At 35.0% G+C, this 11,047-nt stretch overlaps 2 protein-coding genes across 2 annotated transcripts; both read left to right on the forward strand.

Moving 5' to 3' along the window:
• Positions 1-5,524: 5,524 nt before the first annotated feature.
• On the forward strand, positions 5,525-7,178 carry LOC123712044. Its single transcript, XM_045664969.1, has 2 exons — positions 5,525-5,559; positions 6,319-7,178. Exons 1-2 carry the CDS (start codon positions 5,530-5,532, stop codon positions 6,898-6,900), a joined length of 612 nt encoding a protein of 203 aa, XP_045520925.1. The 5' UTR covers positions 5,525-5,529; the 3' UTR covers positions 6,901-7,178.
• A 745-nt stretch (positions 7,179-7,923) lies between these two features.
• LOC123711975 lies at positions 7,924-9,128 on the forward strand. The gene is made up of 2 exons (XM_045664872.1): positions 7,924-7,956; positions 8,116-9,128. The coding sequence occupies exons 1-2, from the start codon at positions 7,924-7,926 to the stop codon at positions 8,533-8,535; spliced, it is 453 nt and encodes a 150-aa protein (XP_045520828.1). The 3' UTR covers positions 8,536-9,128.
• The last annotated feature ends 1,919 nt before the right edge of the window (positions 9,129-11,047 follow it).

The following is an 11,047-nucleotide window of genomic DNA, read 5'->3' on the forward strand; positions in this document are numbered from 1 at the left end:
GCGAGTTAACCCTGGTTTCGCCACAGTCTTTGAAGCCTGACTGGCGTGACTACGAGTTTTTTCGCACGTTTTTGTCGAAAATTTTCTTCAGAAAAGGTTCAGTTTCATGACGTCGTAATAAAGAATCACAAATGAGTACACGGTTCATTAGGTTTCTTTCAGTGAGCTCGTGAGATACCCAAATATCGAGCTTTATTGTGTACCCATTATTTTTCAAATGCGCCTTAACTGTTTTGTGGTCAATTCCCAGTTCGCCAGCTACGTCGTAATTACTGATATGAAAATCTTGTTTCACTTTTTTAAAAGTTTCATACATTTTATCCGTAATATGGCAGCCAAAGCGACGCGAGCGATCTTTGATATCAAAATTTCCGGATTGAAAACGCTTGCCCTAGGTCCATAAATATCACAAATTTTTTTCGCAGCATCTTCAGAAGAATATCTTCATTTGATTCACTCATCTTGACAGTACGAAAAAAAAATCCTAATTTGAATTTGGAATTATCTTCTTTAAAATTTAAACTTTTATTGTTGCCAAAACCAGCCAGATATAAATAGTATAGCCAAAGAGATTTTATTACAAGTTCAATACTACATACATACTATAATGCGAAAAGACTTTTTCCCCAACCTAATATTACAATTATTCAAAATTTTAAATTATGGAGAAAGGATGGTGCTGCTTTTCCTCCGACCTAAAGGGAGGATTCTAGAATTGTCTAAATACTGCCTGGCGTCCTGGACTGGACTCCTTTATACAACTTAAAATTTCAGCCATGGAAATATAATATATCTTTGGCGGCTGGAAAAATGTCGTTAGCTCGTTTCGGAGTAAAACGCCATCGCTGTAATTGTAGCCGTACAATGTAGATGTCGCTACAAAATTTAAATCAATGAGAAATTTATTTTAAGTGACGGCGGCGCGCCTTTATTAGGTTATATGACACGTCCGGTGTTTGATTTTTGCAAGTATTAAATACTATTAGAAGTACACCCGATAATTTGTTTCCTATTGCAAGATGCGCAAGTACGAAAATTATGTATGTGTAAAAGGGATAATGTATCTTTAATTTATTTGAATTTATTCTATTGTTGCGAAGATCATTTTAACGTAAATTATATCAATAGTTAAGTTAAGTTAGTAATAGTTATAGTACTAGTTCTATATTTGAAAAAAGTAAATACGCATAGCATAGTTGTATAGGATATGGCAAATATCGACATCGTTCTAGAGTTCTAGATTCACTAAATATCGCCCGAGGAATACATAATATAAATAAGTACATATATACAATTTTGTGCCTCCTGGCGTCACATTTTGTTTTGACCAATGGTGACGCGTTTTGTAAGTTTGGACTTCCCTCCCTTACTTTTATACATAAGGGTTTATATATAAATAAACAAAATAACTTTTAGGTAAAACAATATTTGAGATCCGTTAAAATTGTATGTATATTGTATTCTGTTCAGAAATAAGGTTGAGAACGCGACTGATTATGATAAACCTTGTTAACTCTTCCAAATCTTGATAAAGACTTTAAGCATTAAAAATTTCGTTAGAACAATAGAGCGTAAAGATATTATAACTTAAAAATCTGTGTTTTACGAGATTTACGCAGCACAACGAGCCAACAAATAGACTTTATTGGGACATGGATAGAGCGCATCATTGCTTAAAAGGCCGCCAATGCCATCGGTGATCCTTATGCGTTGTCCCATGAGTATAAAAAAATGTCGAAAATTTTAAATTATTACCACCAATTATTACTAATCTGCCTTATTAGGCAGGCTACATAAGGGTATACGCAGGGTATATAACCAGGGTTTAGTTAGATTTACTGATTCACTGGTATTGTGTTTAGATCCGTACACGTTTACATTATTCACTCAAATAAATAAATAAATAACATTTAGTATCTGATAAGTTGTATGTCTCATCTCGGCCTTGGTCTCGTTTATTTGACACATCTTTGAGTAAACAAAAGTAAACGCAGGAAACGGACAATAAAATGATAACAATGTAGATGTCACCATATTTATTGTTACAATATCACAAGAAATAGAATTACGAAACTTAAATGCAAACATGCCGACGCGGCCGAGTTCTCTGTGGTATTTCCCTCGAAATTTTTCACCGTAACTCCTATTAACGGATTTTCAGTACTTGGGCATTGATAAAAGTCCCTATCGACGCAAATGGATCCATTGTAAATTGTATTCAGTGGGCATTCAAAGCGTCGAGCAGAAAATACTCCTTTCAAATCTTTTATGCACGATATGTAGTCTGTGCAATTTTTTGACATTATACTTTCCTCCTGAGTGCAATTGTAATTCGATACGCATGAATACTCGGTTATGTTCGTGCACTGACTGTCTATATGACTAAATATGGAGTTTTCTGGGCAGACAAGATTGTATTCCATAAATCCTGCAGCGCCTTGCAAGCACATTGTGAAACCACGGCAGTCAGCCACCGAGTTGTTAGGGAATCGTCCATTAACCAAGCATGTAGTTTGAACATAGCTCGAAAACTGTAAAAATTGCATACAAATATAAATTTGATTTGGATTGTCTAATGTAAAAATGTTTATTGAATCATAATTTAATATATAAATAATAAGGCAATAAGATTATACGCCATTAACTTACCGATATCACTATAGCGCAGTAAAAAATAGCCTTCATTGTGTTAAACACTTTTCATGATACTTCCAGGCTTTATGGCAACTAATACAGCACGGTATAAATGATAAAACTACACGATCTCTTTCAGATAGTGTAAGGATGCCTATTATTATCGATAAATAAGGAAAAAGCATTTCAGCATAGAGTCGGCACTAGGTGTTGCTTATACAAACGAATTCAGACGTAGGATAGAAGCACAGTTCTTATGGGCGCTCTGAAAACGAACTTTCTGCGACCCAAATTGCCGCTTGACAGCTTGGATTTAATGACCGCGGTCTACAGATACCGGCAAACTTGTTGAACAAATGTCCTTGCCTGCGCAGAAGCGATTTTTAGGTATCACTTGGGCGGCGGCGGAAGAGTGATATGTCGATTACTTAGATCGCGTGATTTATGTGAGTAAGTTGACGTTTCTGTTCCGCGCTGTGTACGATGCACAAACTTTCCCCCACTCCCTTGTTTAATGCTCAAGAAGTTTGCCGGTATTTGTAACTGAACAATTAGCTACATAAAGAAGAGAGAGCGAGAAAGACGGACGTTAACCCAGTGTATCTTAGGTACAAGAGCAAGAGAGATGGAGAGCGGCACCAGCGCCGCCAACTATGAACTGAACAACTATGAACCACATGGAATCACACGAAATCCTTATGCGCTTCTATCCTGCGTTGTGCGTTGCCTATACTTCAAAATGTATTGGATTTAGAGATACAGGAGAAAGTTTGCACTCATATCTGAAGATCTATTGTTGCCTTCATATTGAAAACTTTATAAATGCACTAATAATCTTAAGTAATATCTTCTCTAGCTCTCCTATGCTGAAACAGAAAATATTCTTTGAATTGTGTATAGTAAAGATTTTTTTTCTTTATATATAGATTGTAATATAAAAATGTATTCCCTTATTCATCAAAAAATCCCTTTTCCACCATTTAAACTGAAATTCTCATGTCGCTTACTAACACAGCGTACACATTCGACAGAAAGAGACGAAAAATTTCAGTTAATTAGACTATGAATAGTTAGTGTAGTAGATTAAAATTAAATTATAAAATATAACAACAGTACGTATAAAAGTTCTATAATTGTAAAATATATAACAATATTTTATTTATATCGGTGAATTGGCGCACCACTATGTTGGTTTAAGATAAAAGGTTTCCACGTTTGTAGGTTATATTAAGAAGTTTATGTTGATGACTGCATGAGTTATATGGGGCTTAGTCATAGTTTCTCGATTAGGGTATTAAATAAATATATTAACAATATTGTATCCAGACTAGTTTAGGCCGTATGTTAAAATCCTAGAAATACTTTTTCTATAAAACAGTGCCGCTACAGCCCTTTAGGTTTGGGCCTCAGATTTCTGTATATTCATTTGTTTTTTTAATAGGCAAGGTGATCGGTCTATGTCTGACACACTTCTTGGTCAGGTCAGGTCCGGTAAGGGATGCCAATTTTCTAACGATGTATCCTTTGTGTTAGTGAGTGTTAAATGCGCGCACATAAACATAAAGTCCATTGCTACTCAGCCGGGAATCGAACCTACGACCTCGTTAGTTATAGTGGCTGAAGCTACTGGGCTAACACTGTTCTTTTGTGCTTTGGCTTTGCTATTGGTACGGAACTAAAGAAAAATTGATTACTTAAGAGAATCGTAAAAGGTTCAAATCATACGATAAATTTAACGCCTATTAAAAACTAAATAGCACAGAATGAAATAGAATAAACGCGTTTAAAGGACATATTTAGTAGATAGTAAAATGTTATTGCATTAAATTAATCAAATAACGAGAACTTTTAATTATATGAACTCACATTTTATTTATATTTATCATTTTCCGAGCGACTTCATCCCTTGGCGTTGCGTATAGGTGTGGAGCCTCTGCATCTTGAGAATGTTCAGAGAACTGGTTCGTATAGATATGGCCGAGTTTTATCATCGAGGGTCTAGGCAAATTCCACCCGTATCCCCTAGACGTCTGTTGTTCCACAGCATTTTAAGGGTCTTTTTGCTGTGCACTACCACTATGTGTATCCAGCTGCCCACATAGATGTGTGCAACACACTTACGAGCCATCAGGCAGTGTAATTGTCCATGGGCGTCGGTACCGCTTAACATCAGGTGATCCTCCTGCACGATTGCCCCTCGACCAGTCCATCAGAGACCATCTATTTCGCCTTCTTAATTGCTAATTGGGGAAATTCAGTTGACATAAATAGGGTATTTCAGGCTCAAAAGAAATGTTTTAGAGCAATTTGTGGAGCAAACTGTCTTGATCTAAGAAGCTCAACATTTTATCCCTTCCCTGTATAGATATTTTAGAAATGTCCTTATTCGTGCACAGAAACAAACATATTTTTAAGTCGAAGTAAGACGTAGATATGAGGAGAAATTGGCTGTGCCGTAAAGGATTGTGAATGTGTAAATGATTATTTGCGTGAGACACTATAATTGATATAAATTTAATATCGTATTATATGATATGTACGATATAAATAATATAAGAATTGACCAATTCATATGACTAATAATGTGAAATTCAGTCAGAATATGCGAACTTATATTGTCCCGAACAATATCTTATAGTTTAAAAGTCGGTAACATAAGCGATATTAATAATAATAATACTAAATTATTGCAAGAATATGGTACAAATGTTTAAGAAGGATATTAATTACAACACAAACATAATGCACGCGTACTTTTGGTTTTACGAAAAGAAGGACAAACTGACATTAGAAATACTGCGTCGCAATAAAGATGATTATGTAGATTTAGGCTTAAATGACCAAACTATAAATACCAGCCTGCTTTCAATCTTTATTGACTTGAAAGAATTTGAAATGCAGAATCAAATTTGTATAGCTGTATTGGTATGTATTATATTGCTTTCACTTTACCATTATGTATTTACTGCTCCTAAATGTACTGCGAATGTACCCCCGGAATGTAGCAGGGGTATGTCGACCCACACCAGAATCTCTGCTGTCAAAGACTGGGTAGGCAATACCAACTGAAACCACCTCAGGTAGTTCCAAGGTTACGTGTTAGAAAGGCTCCAGGGTCGCTCACACTAGCTCCAGTTATTAACAATACCCAGTTAAAAGCCTGACTTACTTGACTTGAATTTATGTCCTTGAGCCCCTACATGGAATAGAGAGCGTCTCCACCTCCGTGAGGCTCCACCGCGTTTGATCTGTAGCCTCGCTATCTCACCTCGCTTCAAGTCTTTCGGGGTCTCTTCGCCTCATCTGTACGACGCCAAGTTCGCCACGCTCCCGTTTTCCTTGCGAGATCAATCGCCTGCTTGAAGATATGATTGGACTTTCTTCGGAGTTGCCTATCCAGTTCCATCTTCTCGGGTCAGAAGATACCCAGAATATGGCGAAGGCAGCCTTTAACGAAAACTTGAAGTCGGTGCGAGAGTTAAAACCCTAGTGCCCTGGTTTTCTATTGAGTTACAGTAATAATAAGATCAGCTTACACATAAAAAATAATGGAGGTGGCCTGCCAACTTTCTTATCAAAGAATTAGCAGCTGGTAGTATATATAGTATAAGCCATATTATATTGTGCTTTTCACACGAACACAATTCAAATTCTTCGTAATATTAATCATTACTTTCGTTTCAGCTATTCTGCGTTGTGTGGCAGGTTCATGGAGCTGTCAATTGTACCTCAGCAGGCCGATATGCAGACCCAAATGATACCACCTGCAAAAACTACTCCCTGTGTATATTAACCACGGGCAACACATTTATATCCTACGACTACACCTGCCCTACAACCTCCCTTTTCAGCCCTATTTCCCGTACCTGCACAACAAATTATGTGTGTAACACAACCAATACAACTACTACTTCAACATGTACAATCGATGGGTTCGTAGCAAATCCATCATCCATTGACTGTACTTCATACATTCAATGCGTCCAAATAAACGGTACCTTCATCGAAACGGTCCTGTCTTGCCCAAATGGTACATTTTACAATCCCAACACTACACTTTGTGACGCCAGTTATACTTGTAGTTCAGCTGTAACTTGTTCATCAGTTGGTAGAATAGCGGACACCACAGATACAACCTGTCAAAGATACTTTTTGTGTGTCCTTGCTGCGAATGGCACATTATTACAATATTCCTATACGTGCCCTTCTACATCTGTTTTTAGTCCCGTTTCGAATTTGTGTACAACTACATATACTTGCCCTTAATTATATATAACTATATACTATATTTATATACATATAGCATAATCGTTGAAGTCGACTTTTTTACCGAATTGAAGCTACAGGTCACGGTGACCACGCACGCTGTAAAGCACGCGAAACGTCGGAAAAATTTATATTCATCCGGTTTCCTTCAATCCGGTAAAAAAGTGTTTTCTTTCTATGTGTAAAAGCTATGTTAACAAAAGACAATACTATATAGCATACTAGTTTTTTCGCATTTGTCATATGGTAGTATCAATTGGTTTTTGGCATATAGATCTATCAGTCTCAGTCTATCTTAAGAATATTATAAAAATGACCGATGCGATGTTATTAAGCAATGTTATATTTTTATAATCGAGAAATAAATAACTGCAAGCAATGCGTTGTTTCATTAAATTTTTTGTAAACTTAGTTGAGATAAAAAGTATGATTACTACTTATGCTGCTGGAATGATCTACTTGGCAAGATTTAAAAAAATAATTTCAGATACTTTATAAAACTATAGAACATAATATATAATAATTTTGTATAATTGACTTTAAACATTCATAATATTAAGGATCTAAAATGCGGTTCCTACATAGGGTTTCGAAGTTGGACGCAAGAAGCACTGGATACAATCTATCCGAATCCGATGGCGAACTGTACTTGGGGATGCTAAGGCCCACAAGGGCCATAGCCATTGATGATGATGATTTTCAATAACGCTTTATTTTCCATGAGCAGTGTTGGCCTAGTGGCTTCAGCGTGTGAGTCGCCATTGATTTTTTTTTATTTTCCATGCTGTCAAATAGCCTTGAATTTTACATTACAGCTTTAATTTAATTTTATCTTGCTTGCACTTAATACCGTCATCATTTTATTAGATTCAATTTGGTAAGCTATAAAATGCCGTCGTGTCCACATAATTAGTGTTATGATAGCTAATAATCAGAAGAATCACTTATTATTACCTACTGTAAACCACATCAAGGCTTTTTAAAGAGCATCTTTTGATTTTTTATTCAGTTTACAAAAGAACTATGAACGTAAAGATTGAGGTTATTATTTTGTTGGTACGTTCCTGTTACCTTAGGCTTCAAAGTACATATTAGCCTGAGAATTAAAGAGACATTAATTTACTAGTCTGTGATTATCAACACAGATCCAGAAGTCTATTTGTGACTACAAAGGAACATTCGTCAACTGTAACGTCATTTACAATTTTGTTTTAGATTTGCTGCTATATTTGGGGAGCATTATGTGTGAACTGTACGGAGAAAGGAGCCGGCCGATTTGCAGACCCCACAGACACAACTTGTAAACTCTACGATTTATGCGTTTTCATTGCCAGTGACAGTTCTTACCAATCATACAACTTTACCTGTCCGGAAAAAACGTTATTCGACCCTGCAAACGCCGTTTGTTCTAACAAATACAAGTGCGATTCTACTAATGATGACCCTCCAGCTTCCTGTAACAAAGTAGGGCGTATAGCTGACCCTTTAGACATTACCTGTCAGAGGTACTTTTTGTGCATCAGAGCGTCAGATGGGTCCATAGTACCGTATCCATATACATGCCCACCCTTCTCTGTGTTTAATCCTAACTCCGGAATCTGTACAAGCTCATCTAATTATCAATGCCTTTTATGAACAGATACTTATAAATAAAAGAATATTGTTTAATACGTTATATTGACAAATAAAAATCTAATATCTTTATTCTAAAACTGCTATGTACAAAATCAAGTGTATTTAAATAGGACGTTTTCCCCTCTTACGGAGAATTTTCACTTCCGGATTTTGGATCACATCTTTCGGGACCTCTGCTTTTAGTAAAGAAGCTAAACGTCTTGCTTTCTGAATATTCCGATCAAGTGAAAACGCATCATACGTGTTATCTACATCACTAGGTGTCGGCGTTTTCTTCGTGGCAAAGAAATGACGAAAATAATTCTCTCGCACTTTATTTATAAAAGAGGCTGGAGGTGGTTTATGTTTTGGTTTCTCCCCGACTGTTATTGTTGTGGGTTCTCGCCATGTATTGACAAACGCAGTATAACGTTTGTCGTTTACGGGGACAATTTGCCGCTCGAAATCTAAACAATCTATTTCTGGATAACATGTTACTAAGTATGTTGTATCATTAATGCGTCTTACTTGATAATTCTTCACAGTGTTACATTTGTTTATAAGCGTGTTAAATACGTACTGATAAAGGAGAAAGAATTTTACTAAATACATTCATTACATTTCTTGTAGTTCTTATTGATTAACATAACCATTAAAAACAAAGTCAACTTGACATTGACAAACAGTTGTAAATGGACTTAAAACCTCCGTTCTAAATAGACCATCTGTAGACATAAAAATAATAATTGGTCAAATATTTTATTTACTTAAATTCTTTTTTTAAATATTATTTATATATCAAACTCTTATTTTAAATATCAAACGAAATAAAATAACGCCACTTACTCCTATCAGATGGAATTGGGGATCCCAATACTGTATGTAAATATTGACTTAATTAATAATAACGACATCTAACGGTCATAGGTTATGTCTATAAAGTTTTACAGAATATTGTTAGTGTAGTCTATGGCAAATTATAACTTATCTGTGACAGCACTTGCATTGCGCATTTGGAGTCGAAGTGACGTTAAGTTTCATTTTATTAAACTCAGTGATTAAAAACCCTTTTTACAAATTGTATAGTAACGAGAACTGAATTTTTTATGTCGCAGCATAATGTTATAATACCTACACTAAAACCCGCTTAACACGATCTTGCTAATGACTTTGGACATACATTAACGCTTAATAAATATCTTCGTCCCATTTAATACGCCAACACCGTGAACCTATTTGTTTATTATTTTGAAAAACGAAAACATAATTAGACTATTTATTAAATTTTCATTAAAATGCAAAATTCAATACCAAATACGAAATTAGAAAATAATACACATTATTATGTTGTAACTTTTATTTTATCGCATACGCCTTCTCGCTTAAAATGCGTTGTTGGTTGGATCCTTGTGAAGTCGTTTAATTTAATTAAAATATGAAGGATGAAGTATGTATCGTAGCATGTGGAGATCTCTGCCTACTCCCTCGGACATATATAAATAAATACAATAATTAAACGATCATACACTCGCTTGTCTTTTTATCAATACTTAATCATATTTAATTTTAGTAGAACGTTGTAAAAAGTTGTGAATTGTCGGGGAAACGAGCATGAGACCGTCCCCGATGTTATTGTTTTCAATGCCATCAAGTACATAATTCTTAATTGTTGCTTCCGTTACAGAAACAAAAGCTAATGAGTCGTTTTGTACTATATTATTTCGATTATTTTGTTGTGTTTAGTATAGGTTTCTTTTATATGGTTTGAGACTAGGCAAATGTTTTGTGCCTATACATTTTATCTTTATATTTACTAAATCAAACTTATACCATTTTTATTTTATGTATATATGTCTATTTTTATCACAGCGAAAAAGCAATTTGAGAGCATTAGACGAATGAAAAAGAAAAAAAAGAGTGAAAACTGATGTAGTTTTATGAATAAGGGCATTTTTCTTTATAAGTGCTGGGAAAATGTTAGATAAAACTGTTTTTATTTAAATTATAGATTTCTTTCATCATTCTGAACAGTAATAATAACAAACCACATGTGATTCGAAAGTTATTTTGATCTAGATTAATTGTTTTTGTGGTTGTTGTCTTAGAAAAGCTGTATTTGGGGGTGTTGGTGCTCTACAACAGGCAAACAAGAGTCAAAATAACTTCTAAACTTACTTAGGATTTTAAATTTGTGTAAGCATATTACGGTTTTCTACTGCTAAAGCCTTTTGATTCTCATATTGAAGAGGTAGTAAAATTAATCCCCTGGCATTTTGTTGGAGACCATATTGGATTTTCATTTTTATTTATAGTGTGATCTATTCTACTAGACAAGCCCTTTTTAGTTTATTGCCATATTGAAGGAGTTGTAAAAAGAATAATTAATCTACCATTATGTTGACTTTTATTTTTTTACGTAATGAACTATATTTTGCTTATCAAGCCCTTCCCATATTAAGGAAGTAGGCATAATATACATGTAATCCGCCATGTTGTAGCCGCGGCTATCTTGGATTTATAAAGATACCAAATA

The sequence above is a fragment of the Pieris brassicae genome, chromosome 7 (assembly GCF_905147105.1).
Source record: "Pieris brassicae chromosome 7, ilPieBrab1.1, whole genome shotgun sequence".
NCBI lineage: Eukaryota > Metazoa > Arthropoda > Insecta > Lepidoptera > Pieridae > Pieris > Pieris brassicae.